Raw genomic sequence first — 16,448 nt, 5'->3', positions numbered from 1 at the left:
ATTAAAGGGCGTTTCTTTAACGATGACAACATATTTCCTACAGTAGATTTTGATCACAAATTATAACTTGTCTTTTCAAGTGGACTGCAGGCAAAATGGCTCTTTAGACTGTAAAGGTCGCAGACCCCTGCCCTATGAGAACAAATTTGTCCATTGAATGAAAATAATTTAAAATCTAAATCTGCCAGGTGTTTAAAAAATGTTGGTCTTAATTGTGCATACTGTGAAAAACCTGTAAACACTGTGCATTTAATTCTAGACTGTCTTTTTACCCAATGACTGCTGGAGATAGGCACAAGCCTTCGCATGACCCTGCCAAGGGTAAGCGGGTAGAGATTGTGGATGGAAGTGATGTGTAAGTTTTGCTCTAACAAAAGCCTATTTGACTATTTGAAGACAATATACCTTTTTTAAACTAAACAAATAAGTGTTTACCTACCTATACACCAAAAACCTATCGGTTTAATGATTGAGTCTGGTTTTAGTCAAACATTAAAATTAGTTTAAGTGTATACTTCAGAATAAAATGTTTCCCTTGAAAAAATCATTTAAGAGGAATATCTGGTTTAAAGCCAGCCTACCATTTGGTCAGAATATTATATTCTTTAATAAAGAGTCTGACCTTTTGCTCTATTACTATGTCTTTGCTTTGTTGTTTGGGACAATTTAATCTTGCTGTGAAAATGTATATATATATTTTTTTTGTTTGTTTGTTTGTTTTTTGCTGTAGCTCATAGCAATACTTCATAAACATTTGAAATAAAACGTATGTTTCTGATTTGGGGACCATTTTCCAAAGTAACTGAAGGGAGATAAACGACGCCAGCATTTTTCAGCCTTTTGAAACAACACGATAGCGACAAAAAACATAATTTTGAAACGTTTATTAAATTCTCTCTCAGATGAGTTGACTTGTTTTAAGGTGTAACTCTTGTGAAAATGTTGCCATCTTACCTACAGTAGCTGTCCCCAGTCCCTCGGTCCACGGCTGAACCAGCCTCGGGGGAGGCGTCCACGGGTGGGTGAGGTCTTCCACGCACCTATGCAGTCTGGACTCGTCTTGTAGCTTCAAACTGTGGACTTTCAAAAGCCCAAACAGCTGAATTAATGTCTCAACGCGTCTCTGTTGTTAGCTGCTGAAGCTCCATCGAGTCCATTCTGTTTGCTACAGAAGGCTAATCGCAGCCTGCATCGCAACTTTTGGCTAGAAATAATCACAGAGGTTCAAAACCAGCAAGAAGAAGCCGCATCCTCACGACGTCTAGACGTCACAGTCTTAATATTATATATTAATATTTCACACACAAAACAAGTTTTTCTTTTGTGTCAGCCATTCAAGCTAACACTGAGGAATCCCTGGTTGCTTCCTCCTCCTCCTCCTCTTCTTCTTCTTCTTCTTCTTCTTCTTTGTATTTTTTTTTTTGGCGGTTGGCAAACAACAGATAGATGCATTTCCGCCATCTACTGGAATGGAGTGTGGGCCGGAATGAGTCAGGAATTAAATTCTATTATACAAATGTGTTGTTTTTATATAAAATACTATCATGTAAAGTTTACTGTCTAAATAACGTCTGAATACTTCAAATAAATCTAATTTAACTTTTACTTTTCTTAAATTTTGAATAAATTGCTGTCTCTCCTCCTGTTCAACTGTTTCATCTGCCCCACAGTATTCACATTTACCATTCCTATGTTTGCCTAAGATAAATAGAGTACTATTTAATCCAGTGTGACCAAATCTCAATTTCCTCTCTTCTTCTTCTTTTCCTTTGTTTGGCCAAACTTACAAGTGCATACCGCCATCTGCTGTACAAGTGCAGCCTTATAAGTTCCACTATATTCTATTTTTTTATTTTTATTTTATTTTGTGTTATGTAAAAATAAAAACAATGCTTTATTAATGACCCAAATATTCTCCCTATCCCCATCTGTCCCTAATATTCCTTTAATACTCCATTCTCTCCCTGTTTCCCTAATTACTTTCCTCATCCTCTCTTCTTCAGCTGCATATTTATAGCACTTCATCAAAACATGAACCACATTTTCCTTTCCTCCACAACTCTCACATGTATCATTATTCCTTTTCCCTAGTATAAACAAAAACTCATTCAAGTAGGTATGACCAATTCTTAGTCTAGTGAAAATTACCTCTTCCCTTCTTCTTCTTTGTCTATAATTTATAATATTACAGATTCTTGAACTATATATAATCTTCTTCCTTTCTCATCTTCATCCCATATTTTTTGCCATCTTTCTGCTTCTTTCTTTTTAATTATTAATTTACCTTCCCCTTTCCTAAATGGAAGCTAAACCATCTTATCCTTTCCCAAAGCCTTTTTAACTAGCATATCGGCTGTTTCATTTCCTTTAACCCCTTCATGTGCCGGTACCCAACAGAACTGAATGTCTATTCCACACCTAAATAACCTGAATACACTCTGATGAATATCTAAGACATGGTCTTTCCTACAGTTTCATTTTGATCGAATACTTTCTATTACTGCTTATGAATCTGTGCATATCACCACCCTGTCCGGTCTAACCTCCTCCACCCACTGTAAACTAATAATTATTGCAACTATTTCTGCTGTGTATACAGACAGAAGGTCCGTTAATCTTTTACAGATAAACCCTAAAATGTATATCCTTATTCCCACATTCCATTTGATTTTTTTTAACCATTTCAGTAAATTTTTAAATACATATAATACAATTGTCTAATATATTAGCAAGTTTTTACCCCAACTTCATTATGTTTCCATTCTCTTTTCATTTCATGTATTTCCAAGTCAACTTTTGTTTCTGGAAACAACCATGTTGGTACAGCACTAATTGGATTATTATTAGAGAATGTCTTATCATCTAACTCATATATTTTTGCCCATTCATTTCCTGTTCAGCCAAAGCCATTTCTTTTAAATCTGGAGTATTCCCAACAGTTCTTTAATATGCTTGTTGCTGGGTTTTCTTGTCTACTACTTTTAACTCTTATCCAGTAAGAAAGTGATATTTTGACTTGTCTCATTTCTAATGGAGTCACTCCAGTCTCTACTAAAAGAGCCTTGATGGGGGTAGTCTTAGTTGCTCCAGTACTCTATTTGTAATGCACTTTATTGCAATTTATGTGTCAATTGTAATGTTAATTTTACTGCTGCTCCATACACCAAACATCCATAGTCTATTGCTGATCTCATAAGAGGCCTATACATATTCAGCAGTGACTGCTTATCTTATATCCTATCCTTTAATTGTTGCTTTTGAAATACTAAGTTCTGCAGCATTTAGTAAATGTTCTGTTACCTGTTTAGTGCATTAATCAATATTCCCTTTAATTCACTAAGTGACTTTTTGTTCACATACCGTTTTAAAATTTTGCCATTTAGCTTTATTGAAACACCATCTTTAATTGGATTTCACCATGTCTAAATAAATTGAAAAAAGTGATCACTTCCTAGCGTGGACTCTCCCCTCACACCCCACTCATCTGAACTAACAATCAAACTGGATACTAAATTTAGATCAAGGTTGACATAGTACCTTTATGTATGTCAATTCTTGTTTCCTGCCCGTTATTAGGGGACACCAGTGACCTTTCAGCCATCATTTCTTCCACTATTCTACCATTATTGTCTGTCTGTCTGCTTCCCCATAGGCTATTATGTGCATTGAAGTCACCACACCAAACTTCTCTCCTCGTTATTGCTCCAAAAATTGCATTAAATACTTCACTTTCTAACTTTTTACATGGGTTATAATAGTTGAGTATCTTAATATTTCCAATTTTTCTAAGTTAAATATTTCTACACTGACACATTCATACTCTTCGGGTACATGATTTCCTTTATATGCCAAAACATTTTTAATGAAGGTTGCACACCTTCCTCCACTGCTGTTGTTACTTCTATCTTTTCTTATTGAACTATATCCGGGAATTTTAAAATCTGAAGATGTTTTAACCAAGTCTCTTGAACACATAACACTTACTTACTGTGATGTACAGATGTTGCTCACACTTCTCTTAATGATTACCATTACAAGTAGTTTAATGAAAATATTGTGTATCAAAATTACTTGAATGCAGCTTCTGCAGAATGTCTCCAACAGCAAAAAAAATTACCTTTAGTTTATTTATATACTACACAATGCACAAAAAGTCATCTCAAGGCCATGTACTCTAATTCATGGTTAATCACATGGAATCTAATTCAGTAAGCATGTTCATTACACAATTAACATATGATAGTAAACTTTGTATAAAAATTTTCAATATAAAAACATGTTTTACAAGGTAAAATGTAAAAAAAAAATGTTAAAGGTGGTGAGCAAGAAATACCGTGCTGCCAGCCAAAAGTATCAAAGATGTATCATTATTAAAGGAAATGGTATCTTTTTGCTGCCATGTCCAACTGAGGTCATATTCAGCTCAGAAAAATCCCATTAATCTCAGCCTGCTTGCAGATTTTCTTCCAGCTGACTGCAGACATCTGGATTTAGCCTTTGAATGATGTCTGAGCTAGAGTTTTTCCGACTTTATTTTCATATAAAATGTATTTCTAATTTAGCCCCACAAAAATTTCCTTAAAACATTCATACCCGATATTGTTCTTGTGAATATGTATACATTTTAACAAAAGATTGGTGGTGCAAATAAGCATGGTATAAACCATAGGACCAAAGTGCTCAATTCAGCCTGCGTCCAGTGAAACAAAGAGTTGCAACAACAGGAAAAGTTACATTTAATAAAAAAAACAAAAAAACTAATTTGAATTTCCAGGTACTCTCTACTTACTTTTATGACTTTTCATATAAATGTAATCTGTAACTGAATATTTGCTTATTCTGGTTCTATTTCTTTTGCAACAAACACCCAAGACGTTTCTTGAATCCATTCCAAATTGTTGCCTCTACTTTTCCTGCAAAAAAAGCCCTTGCGTTTGTGGTTGAAGCCATTAAAATTATATTAAATCAGCCTACTGGATTTGATTCATCAATAACTGATTAGCTAGGTTTGACATACCTTTTTAAACTTCCAATTTTGTATGTGCGAGTATTGGTGATCTAATTGGATTATTTTTATTAGCAGCTAAACGCCACCGGTTTTAATCTGATTAATCCAAGTTGATCTTTTACACTTAGTGGGAAATGGAGAACACTGGGAAACATTGGCTGGTAGTTTTTAAACAAAAAGCTAATTTTGTGGACATTCACCTTCTTTCTAGAATAAGCTGCAGCCAAGGAGTCCTAGCAGAACCTCATCTGTTGTTGAAATCTTAACAAAGATAATCACAGGCAGTAGTATGGCCTTTAAATGTTTAATGTGTCTACACAAAGAGGAACACACATAACAGATTTCAGCAGCAGAGTCTGGTCAAAGAGATGCTAGCTACATAGTACCTTATAGGCTACTTTAAAAAAAAAAGTCAAAACAGTCATAAAATCAGATGGAGCAGTATGACAAAAATCAATAGCACAGCAATCACCTAAACAGAACAAAACTTCTGCTGAAAAAAAAAACAAAACAAAGGCACATCAGTGGCATTAGTGTTTAGTCAATTCATATTATTAGCCATATCTAATCTAAAAGGAGTTTCTAACCCAATATAAAGCAATGTTTTTCCTTTCCACTTGTTTTAGATTTCAGTCTGTTGAGAGTGTTGTGGTTGGAGGAAAGACCAGGACCTCTTACCCTGGATCTAATCTATAATCACAAGTTGAAGGCACAGAAACAATATCCCTACAGGTGCAACTACAGATTACTGACTTTGTTTAATTTGAAGAACAAAGTAGAATTTCCTCCCGTTGTTCTAGTGAACTCCAAGACAATCAACTAGACCCAGACAAAGCTCATCATAGCTGACATTACAGATAAATATTTCACACAGCCAAACTACAGAACTCGCCTTTACCCAGTCTTCTAATAGCAAAAAAAATATTTTTAACAGTAAAAACTTTAAAAGTTAACCCGTCAAAGACTTTAGAAATATCTTAGATGAGTTCAGTTGAGGTTTATACGTCTATGCTACAGAACAGACATTAGCTTAATCTTGTAACAAAAAAAGATAGTGACCTAAACATGCTTAGGGATTTTACTAAATAATGTAAACACATAATGTTAGCAGTCAAGTTCAGCTGTTAGGGAAAGGTTAGTTTATCTTTAAACTATCATGTTACAGAACAAACTAAATGTTCTACTGACTTAAAGTAAAAACTTAAACTGGATTACAAAGATTGTAGAAAACATGATGATGGCATTTAGTACCAACAAAGTTCAGTCTTAAACGAGGAGAAGTCAGTTCTGTTTTATACTTTGTTATAAAACAGACAGCTAAGTCCTCTATCAGGCAAAAGTAAAAAAAAAAAAAAAATGTTAATATTATAGAAAAACATAATACCAATAAATTACCTGCCAAATTCAGTTTTTATGAAGGAAAGGCTGGCTTAGGTTTATACTTACAGGGTTTGAGGACAGACATCAGCTCATTCTTCTAGCATCTAAAATGAAATTTTAGTCTAATTACAAAAGACGTTAGAGATAACGTTAGAAATAATTATATAGGCAATACAATTCAGTCTTTAAGGAGAAGTCAAAAGGTTAGTACATGTTACAAAGCAGGTGTCAGCAAACCACTAAAAAAAGGCAGACTGTCAAAGACAGAAACAAAGATCTTAACCTGTACATCATCAAAAAAAATCTTTGTCATGCAGATTTTCGTCTGGCCAGCATTCACTCTCAAACCAAAAAGTCTTCCCCTCAATATTTGAATCCAACACTAATGTCTCAACAAAAGAAATACAACAATGGACCATCAAGTCCTTCTCTCTGAAAAACTGGAACTGAGGGGTATGAATTTGTTTTGCCACCATTTTGTGTCTCTTTGTGTGTTGCTGTGTAACTTTGTGTCTCTTCATTTTTGTGTTGTTCTGTTTCCTCATATGTTCATGTATTGTGGGGTGTAATTTTGAGTCTCTTCTTGTACTTCTGCATCATTTTTTGTCTCTTCACACATTCTTGTGTAACTTTGTGCTTCTTCATGTGTTCCTGAGTAATTTTGCGTCTCTTCTTGCGATTCTGTGTAATTTTGTGTCTCTTCTTGCGTTCCTGTGTAATTTTTTGTTTCTTCACTTGACCTGATCATACTGTGGCGTGTCATTTTGTGCCTCTTCACGTGTTCCTGTCGTGAAAACCTTGCACAACAAACATCACAACTAAATGGTTTTTCTCCTGTGTGAGTAATCATGTGTCTTGTTAGACGTGACTTCTCAACAAACCTTTTCCCACATTCGTCGCAGACAAAATTCTCATTTCCAGATGGAACCCTCTGTGCTCTTGAGTGAACTGGCATATGATTGTCAAGATCACATTTTCGGACAAATTTCTCTTCACAAATATCACAGGTTAGCAGATTCTCCCCAGTATGGTGCCGAACATGCAGAAGAAGACTTCCTTTTCGAGTAAATTTTGCATTACAATAAGCGCAGGCAAATGGTTTTATTCCTAAATGGGTTAACATGTGTGCTTGTAGATCAGCATTAAATCTGAAGTGTCTGTCACAATCTGTGCATGCAAATGGTTTTTCTCCATTATGGATCATCATGTGTCGCTTTAAAGCTCCCTTCAGGCTAAATTTTTTGGAGCACACCTCACATTGAAACGGTTTCTCTCCTGTGTGGCATCTCATGTGCCGTTTAAGATCCTTCAGCTCTGTAAATGCTTTACCACAATTACCACAGGCGAACGGTCTCTCTCCAGTATGGAGTCTCAAATGAGATTTGAGATGGCACTGATAGGGAAACGTTTTACCACAAAAATCACAAGAAAATGGTTTCTCTCCTGTGTGCACTGTCATATGACAATTAAGTTGATACTGCTGATAAAAAGTTTTACCACAATCAGCACATGCAAATGGTTTCTCCCCAGTATGGAGTCTCATGTGCGATTTGAGATGACACTGATAGGGAAATGTTTTACCACAATCCTCACAGGCAAATGATTTCTTCTCAGCTTTGACTCCAGTTTGAGTGTCAGAGCTTTGCTTTTTTCTAGAACGTTTCTTCTTAACTGAAGAGCCAGAAGACTTATCTACTGAGCGACGTGACACACAATTGTCATCTTCACCACTGACTTCAGTATCAGAAGAGTCAGAGGCATTTTCATTATTCTTTGACTGTATACGTGTATTTGGACGAGGATTCCTCCTCGGTGTTGGTTTTCCACAGTCTCCATCAGGTTCTTTTTTTATCTGTACAGCTGAGTTCTTACTTGGAGCACTTGTCTCTCTGCTCTCTTCAGGTTTCATACGATAATTTTCTGATAATGAACTAAGTTTCTCATCATCTACAATCTTCACAAGAAGTTGCTCTCCCTCCTCACCGATCCACAGTTCTTCATCTTCTTCCTTTATGTGGGGGGCCTGTGGATCCTTCTGATTCAAATCAGAGGTCAAGTCACGGGGAGCCTCTCGTTTCATCCCCAACAGCTGCTGATCTGGGGAAGCAAACAAACGTGGATTCAAATGTTTGCTTACAAAGTTTTACAAAATAGTACTGTTTTTCTTAAAGCCTAAGAAACAAAGCAAACTATTCCTTACTGATAATGGTTAGTATCTGCTCCAAAAAAGTATAGGAACATGTTACCCATCAGATCTTAATAATAATAATCTTAAACTGCTGGATATCCTCACTGATACGGAAAGCATAATGTATTAGGAACAAAAGGATGCCACATCATTTGATGACAATAGAAATGATCAACCCACAGAGGGCTTAATCTGAAGTAAAAGAGAGAGTGAAACAAAAAAAAAAAAAACGGATCTAACAGACTAGTCCAATTTGCTGAAATATCATCACAGCAACTCAGAATAGTACCCAGTAGTTAGTATGGCTCTCACGTGCTTGTATGCATGCCTGTCAACGGTGGAGTATGTTCATTATGAGACAATAGATGGTGTCCTGGGGTATTTCTTTCCTGACCAGGGCATCACTGTGCTCCTGGAAAGTCAGAGGTATGAGGCCCCTTTCCATTAGACCTCAATGTGTGTTTCCATACGGGGAATTTCAGGTTTTCCCAGGCTTTACTTTCACGGGAAAATGATCCTGGTCTGATGGTAGGAGTTTTCAACAAGAAAAACTGTCCACTATAAGGGGGAGTAATGAGATGATGAGTTTCCAAACCTATTGATTTTATACCCTTAATTTGTCAGAAAAAGTAGTTTTAAGATTTAGTTTTCTGCAGGAAACCAAAGCCTGGGCTTTTAATGCTCGGGCTTGTAATGGAAAAGAGGCTATGGCGTTGACAGATAGACTCTGTCAGAGAGACTCTGTTGGATTTAGGTCAGAGGAGTGTGGAGGCCAGTCAGTGGTATCAATTCCTTCATCCTCTAGGTACTATCTGCGTACTCTTGCCACACGAGGCCCGGCATTGTCAGGCACCAAGAGGAACCCAGGGCCCACTGCACCAGTGCCGTGTCCAAAAGGTCTAAGGATTTCATCCTAATGGCAGGGTGACATGTACAGGTTTGTGATTTCCTCCATGGAGATGCCTCCCCAGACCATCAAACCATCAAACCCATCATGCTGAATGACGCTGTAGGCAGCATAATGTTCACCACAGCTTCTCCAAACCCTTTCATGTCTGTCACATGGGTTCAGTGAGAAAATGCTCACATCTGTGAAAAGAACAGGGTGCCAATGGCGAACCTGCCAATTCTGATGTTCTCTGGCAAAGGCAGTCGAGGTCCAGAGTACGAGGCAGTGAGCATAGCACCCACTAGAGCAAGGGTTCCCAAACTTTTCCTTTTTTTGGGGGGAAATTGTGAGAGAAAAGTCATAATATTATGAGAATAAAGCTGTAAAATTAAGAGAATAAAGTTGTATTTTTATAAGAACTTCTAATAACTTTGGGCACCCCTGCACTAGAGAATGTCAGGCCATCGGGATACTCCCCATGAAATCTGTTTCTAATGATTTGGTCAAAGATCTTTACACTAGTTAGCCACTCCAGGTCACTTTGTATAGCTCTGGTAGTACCGATTCTCCTCCTCCCTGAACAAAGGAGCAGATACTGGTCTTGCTGATGGGTTAAGGACCTCCGATAACCCTGTCCAGCTCTCCTAGAGTACTTGATGTCTCCTGGAACCTCCTCCATGTACTTGAGAGCATGCTGGGAGACAACAAAGTTCTGGCAATGGCACATATTGATGTGCCATCCTGGTGAAGTTGGACTGCCTGTGCAAACTCTGTAGGGTCCAGGAATTGCCTCTTGGTACCAGTAGTGACACTGACCCTGGTCAAATGCTAAAGTACTGAAAAGCAGTCAAGAAAAGTGGGGTGAAAATCTGCAGAACCATTCCTGTTTTGTGGTCATCTCTTTGTTGCCTCTTTAGTGCACTTGTTAATTTCATTAACATCTCAAAATCCCTGAATTTTAACTGATACCATATTAAACTGAATAAAAAATGTTCCTTTATTTTTAGAAGTCTATTAAAATAAAGCATAATTAATTAGCATATAACAAATTGATGGACCCTGACAAATTTTAACCAAAGATTCTTGCTAGGCATAAATAACAATCCTACAGACAGAATAAAATAAATATATTTTAAACACTTACATACAATGAATCGCTAACAAAATATAAACACTCAGCTAAATATGTATTTTTGATGCTGTTAATCATCGTGTGTAGCTTACTCTTATGTTTGAATGTTTTGACAAAGACCACCACCAACTGGCTTTTTCCAGTGTTTCCAGTCTGAGCTTTTAATCTGGAACAGTGTTTAAATATTTTACCTGTTTGGTGGATTGTCACCTCACTCTCTTGAAAAGAACATATAGGACTGGGGTTCCTGCCTGGTTCTGGTTTTCCACAGTCCTCTTCACCAGGTTCTGTTTCCATCTGTTCAGCTAAGCTGCACGTTGGAGGTTCTCTTTTCTTGTCTTCGGGTTTGATGTGACTGCACACTGGGAACTCGGGTTTCTCTTTTTCATTTTTCACATTAAGCTTCACTTCCTCCTTCATGTGGGGTGGCTTTGAGTCGTGCGGATACAGACTACAGCTCCAGTCATGGCGAACCTCTTCTTTAACCACCAACAGCTGCTGCCCAGGAATCACTGAAACCCACAAGAACATTTGATTCCTCAAAAAATAAGGAACGAAATCCATAAAGACATAATTTACACATCCCTGTTAAGCCATCATTACTGGAAAAGCCAGACAGACTACACCTCCAAGCAGGCATTATGGCATTGGTGTCACAGACCAATGCTGGGAACTATTTGTCCTCATTAGTCAGAGATTTTGAGTTTTGAGTATGAAATTTTAACTACAATGGCCCCTAAAGTTGGAATTACGAGTCGTAAAGTGAACGCAACAGGATGGTACCCGACTTCCACTTTGATGATGGCTGCTACCCGCTGCAGCATTGAGTAAAACTTCATACTTTGATTGTTTTAAGCAGTTTTTCTATCATTTTAGTTTTCAGTGTTCATAAGATGGGATGTTTTAGCTGCTACAAAAGGAACCTGCTACAGCTCTGCACCACATGGACACATGCCGGTAAACCAGAGATCAATAATTCAACTCCCCACTAAGGTGGCCCAAGTTAAAGGAAAGTTCCCTCCTTGTTGGGGGAGTGGTGGCCTCGTGGTTAGAGCAGTGTGCTTTCACTCTGAGAAAGTTGCAAGTACCTGGTTTGATCCCCACAGACGGTTCTGTATTGTTGGTGTATGTTTTCAAACATGTGGTCAGCAGGGAGTTAAAGGCTCAGCTCCCAGCCTTCTGCAGCGCTTGTCAGTGAATTAAACTGTTTTAAGTAACTTGGCTTACACTGATCAGCTTTAAGAGAGAGCCGATGGGTTTTTACAATTTGACTCTATTTTGACCTAATATAGCAGTACTTGCATTAAGGGTACCGTTTCATTTAACTGTTCTTATTCCATTTTTCTCTCTTTTTTTCCCTATTCTTAAATACAGGCTGCTCCCAAGTTTACGGCACACGGGCTCCAACTTGAAGATGACGACGCCGCAGAATCTCTGTCTGGGGGTTGGTTTGTTTTGCCCGATATGCGATTCTGACTGGGCGGGGTAGGCGCGTTCGGTTTAGATCTTCTACTAAGTCGGAACAGCAGCAGGACCGAGTAAACTTTTTTACTCCATTGTGATACACTGTAATCAGGGGCATTTCCAGGGACAGCTTTTGCCGGGGACAAGCCATAAAAAACAGAGACTATCCCCGCAAATCGGGGACGTCTGGTCACCGTACTGTAAAGTGAATTCTGGAGTTAACAAATTCACAAATGTATAAAGAAAAGTCCAATCCTAATCGCAAAACATCCCTGACTAGACTGCCAACAGATTTCCTGGTGTAGTGGTTGGTTACCTGCTCCTAAAGTCAGGATTCTGAATTTTCTTTCAGAAGTGACAAGAAAAGTGAACAAAAAAAAGAGACATTTTACTAATGTAAATTACCCACAAACCTTTGAAGTTGTGCTACTAACATAAAAAAGGTAAATGTTTAGAATAGTGACATGAAAAATACAGGCAAATTGGAAATTATGCAAATTAGATAATGACATTATTTGGGGGCTTTGTGGACAGCCTGTAGCTACTTACCTTACTGAGGAACTAGCAACACTGACTAATTTTTAATAGGTTCAATCAATTACCTCTCGAGGCGAGAGGTAATTGATTAGGTAATTAATTGTCCTACCATAGAGAGAGAAAAAAAAAATAATAGCATTCTGACCTCAACTATAGAACTTCCTCCTACCATACACGTGTTATATAAACTCTCCGTCTGTGTAAATTAAGATTTAAAACTTGTTTAAGAAATCATACCCTCTGTAATTTTATTGCATTTTTAACTGTTGTTTTATACTGTGTGTTTTATTGTACAGGGACCTTGAGTGACCTGAACGGGACTTTTAAATTAAATGTAGTATTATCTTCATCATCATCAAAACTTTTAACAGCAGATACATTTAGCCAATAACCTCACAATAATTTGTGCTAACAGATCCAAATCCAAAAATCTTGTCTCATAATTTTCACAACAATTTATACTATAAAGAACAACACAATGACAATATAAAGATAAATATATTTAAAATTAGTAATCCAAAGAATGTAATATATGTAATATGTAATAAATAAAGTGATGTCACTGATGCTACTAGGGCTGGGTATCATCTAGGATGAGCCGATTCGATACGATTCTCGATACATAGCTCAGCTTGCTTTGATTCCAATATCGATATTTATTACTTTGAATTAATGCTCAGTGATTCAATCACCAAAATCAGCCAAATATTATGTTTATGTTCTATTTATTGATCACAGACATATTAACAGGAAAATAAAGTGCATTTGCTTCAATGCATTTAACGTGTCACAGAAACCAAAAATGTGCCCAAACATCTGATTTTAGGGACAAAGGAGCTTCTAAAATCCTGTCGGCCGTTCCACAAATTCGTCTCACTTGCTCTCCTTCGCTGTGAACTGTAATGGTTGCGCTGTAATAACGCCCCCTAGAGGTTGGGAGGTATATCGATATTGAAAGCCAAAATATCAATATTAAATCGTTTTTAAAAATATCAATATTAATCTTTATATCGATTTTTATGCACAGCCCTAGATGCTACTAGTGTGAACATATTCCGTGAAGCATTAAGAAGTTGATTGGTCGCTCCCTAGTTACCTGAAAACACAAACAAAACACTGACTAAACACAAGTAAGGCCAATTAGAAAGCTGTTAGTGGTTCTGTGGTGGCTGCTCGGTTTAAATGGAAGTGGCTCCATCTTGTCAAATTAATATTCGTTCAATTTAATCAGGCAGGGAAAAATATTTACCTTGAGTTTCTTTCTTTACAAATTCAATAAAGCTAGATTGCGTTTTGGAGTCCTGGCTTTCCATTTTCGGTTGATGTGCTTATCCTGCTTGGTATTCTGAATCCACTGTCCAGTGTCCACTTCTCTAAATACACTTCAAAAAAAGGTCGACTCCATTAAGATGTTTTCCTGATGAGATGAGATTTCTTCGTCAGTCTCCAAATGTTCAAACATTAGCGTTGCACAAAGTCTGAGGAAGGAGAGACACAGCAAGAATAAGGATAGATCATAAAAGTGTTTTTATTCAGAGTAAACCACAGACATGGATTATGCAAACACTACAACATCTGTTGCAGCCCAAAATATAGAATAACAGACACCATTTTAGCTTTTATGTTGCACATAAACGATATCTTACAACACGATATTGACAGAAGTATTCACTCACCCATCCCAAACTATCAAAATCAGATGTTCCAATCACTTCGTTTTTCCACTTTAATTTTTCGGTTTCACAAGAAAATATCTTGTACTATCTTGATACTGAAAAGTATCCCTTTTAAATCTAACAGCAAAATAACAATAACAGACTAGGATTAAATTCAATTAACAAATAAATGTGTTTAGAAAACACTTAAACTATTCACATCAGATTTTTATTCTTTTTATGTTTTTCCTTAGACTTAAAGAGTCCTTTTTGTAAACTCACACACACATACATACTTTATTTTAGAAACTATAAGTATATTTTTATATATATAGTATTTATATAGTATATGTCCTTCCAGTATGCTAAATATAAGCGTTATAATATATATATATGCTAAATATAATAAAACCTCAGACATTTCTACAACTACTTTATTTTTACTATAAAGGAAATGTGGTTTTGACTGAATGAAACGTCTGCCAGCACTTGCTGTCGACCACACTGCCCCAAACAATTACTGTCTAAGATAATGTTATGGACTCTTGAGAAGACAGTGTACAGTTAAATGAAAATTTATTGGAGAAATCAGCATTGCTATGATTCTTTATCTTCATAATAACTGGTGTCCAATGTTTAGATATACTAACATCTGCTTTTATTGCTATACAAACAGGTACATAAATTACATTGCTTAAGATTGCGTATGACTTTACATTTACAGATTTATACATCACGCATTTTGGATTAAGATAATTTATGAAAAAGCTGCCATGACTCCACTTTGCCACTAGGTGTCCCCGTTTCTCCTTACGTTGAAGCGCCGAAGCTTTTAATTATTTTAGATTTAAAATAACTTTATTGCTTTTGAGCGCTTCTTTTACCCGTTATTGCAAATATATCTAACACTTGCTCAGATTAACGCCGGCATCAAAGTGTTCGTGTGATAAAACCATTTTGTTGAATCCAAACACATTTGAATCAAGATATAACGGCAGTTTTTTTCTCGTTCACCTGAAAAGTTAATTAGCCCGTTTTTTTTCTCTCTCCAATATGGCGGACGCGCTGACGTGTCGCAGTTATAGTCAATTAAGCGTCTATCCGAAGAATAGCCCACCCTAAATAAAATCTGTTTTGTCCTCATTAAGTCGGACCTTGTTCTTACCAGCTGTTTGGTGTCCACCAGCATCCTGTGGCTTGCTGGCTACGAGCTGATTCCTCTGCAGTTTGCCCTCTAAAGGCAGGCTTTCAGTGCTGAATAAAATCCACCTTCTTCATGATTTCTGCTCTCTTTAAAATGAGCCAGGCAGATCAGCTCCCATTCTAGCCGGGTATGGTTCTGCCAGACTGGATTATTAGTGGCGTTACAGGCCATCGGAACTCCAGTCTCCGTCTGGAAATCATTTATTTATGGATCTGGGCTGGATTTTGATCAGGCATCTGCGCAAACACTCCTTAATTATGCCTTGGGAGAAGTGTCTCTCTGCTGCCCTCTTCTGGAGTCAGTTAGCTCCTACAACACACAGTCGCTCAGATTTTCGCTAAAGAACAAAGAAAATGTTTGCAGAACCATTAAAAAACGGAGAACGGTTAATCAAGACCACTGTAAATGATTAAGCTTTATTCCGAAAGGTTAAAACTTTACAAATGAAAAAAAAAAAACTCCAGTCAAACTGTGGAGAAGTAAAACCTACAGCGTGTGTGACATCTGTTTTCAGTTATCAGTGGCTGTCCTTGCACCTAATTACTCCCTACATTCACAGAAGATGGAGCTCAGCTCAGTCAGAGCGCTTTTACTCTTTCGTCGATGGCCTCTTCACGCAGTGCAGCCTGCTGCTTGACATGAACCAGCCAGTAAACAAACAATAAACAGAAACCGCTTCCCAGAAAGACCAACAAGGCCTGAATCCATCTAAAATGTTAGACCACACAGGCGCTGATATTTAAACCCACATCTGCTATTTATCTGAGTGACTAAAAAACTGAGAGGAATCTTCTCCATCTGTAAAACTGACACAAGATAAGCAGTCCTACCACAAAAAAGCTAATCAGAGCTTAAATTAGAGAGAATACTGAGTTTAGTTTTGTGAAAACAAATTTGGAAACCTGACGTGCCTTGTTGGTACACGTTTATGGCTATGAAGCTGTTCGTTTTTAACTTTAATTATAGATTTTCAACAGCACATTGTTTGCTG

The 16,448-nt window shown here is 37.2% G+C and overlaps 1 protein-coding gene across 2 annotated transcripts; it reads right to left on the bottom strand.

Moving 5' to 3' along the window:
- Positions 1 to 5,298: 5,298 nt before the first annotated feature.
- On the bottom strand, positions 5,299 to 15,708 carry LOC105939464 (zinc finger protein 157). Of its 2 annotated transcripts, XM_021308130.2 has the most exons (5): positions 15,419 to 15,708; positions 13,848 to 14,076; positions 10,789 to 11,109; positions 8,372 to 8,485; positions 5,299 to 6,492 (listed from the first exon to the last, which is right to left on the bottom strand). In XM_021308130.2, the coding sequence occupies exons 2-5, from the start codon at positions 13,909 to 13,911 to the stop codon at positions 6,473 to 6,475; spliced, it is 519 nt and encodes a 172-aa protein (XP_021163805.2). In that variant the 5' UTR covers positions 13,912 to 14,076; positions 15,419 to 15,708; the 3' UTR covers positions 5,299 to 6,472. The 2 variants fall into 2 exon arrangements, with proteins under 2 accessions (XP_021163805.2, XP_012737077.2); XM_012881623.3 differs by having other exon boundaries at positions 5,299 to 8,485; positions 15,419 to 15,706.
- Between the last annotated feature and the right edge of the window lie 740 nt (positions 15,709 to 16,448).

Source organism: Fundulus heteroclitus, chromosome 10 (genome assembly GCF_011125445.2).
Source record: "Fundulus heteroclitus isolate FHET01 chromosome 10, MU-UCD_Fhet_4.1, whole genome shotgun sequence".
NCBI lineage: Eukaryota > Metazoa > Chordata > Actinopteri > Cyprinodontiformes > Fundulidae > Fundulus > Fundulus heteroclitus.
Note: the sequence above shows the minus strand (reverse complement) of the source record. Positions and strands in the feature narration are given on the sequence as shown.

Coding starts and splice junctions, on each gene's coding strand:
- LOC105939464 (XM_012881623.3), bottom strand. CDS start 13,911: ATGGAAAGCCAGGACTCCAAAACGCAATCTAGCTTTATTGAATTTGTA. Junction 11,110..13,847: donor TGTAAAGAAAGAAACTCAAG/GTAAATATTTTT, acceptor TGTGGGTTTCAG/TGATTCCTGGGCAGCAGCTG. Junction 8,486..10,788: donor GGTGACAATCCACCAAACAG/GTAAAATATTTA, acceptor TTGCTTCCCCAG/ATCAGCAGCTGTTGGGGATG.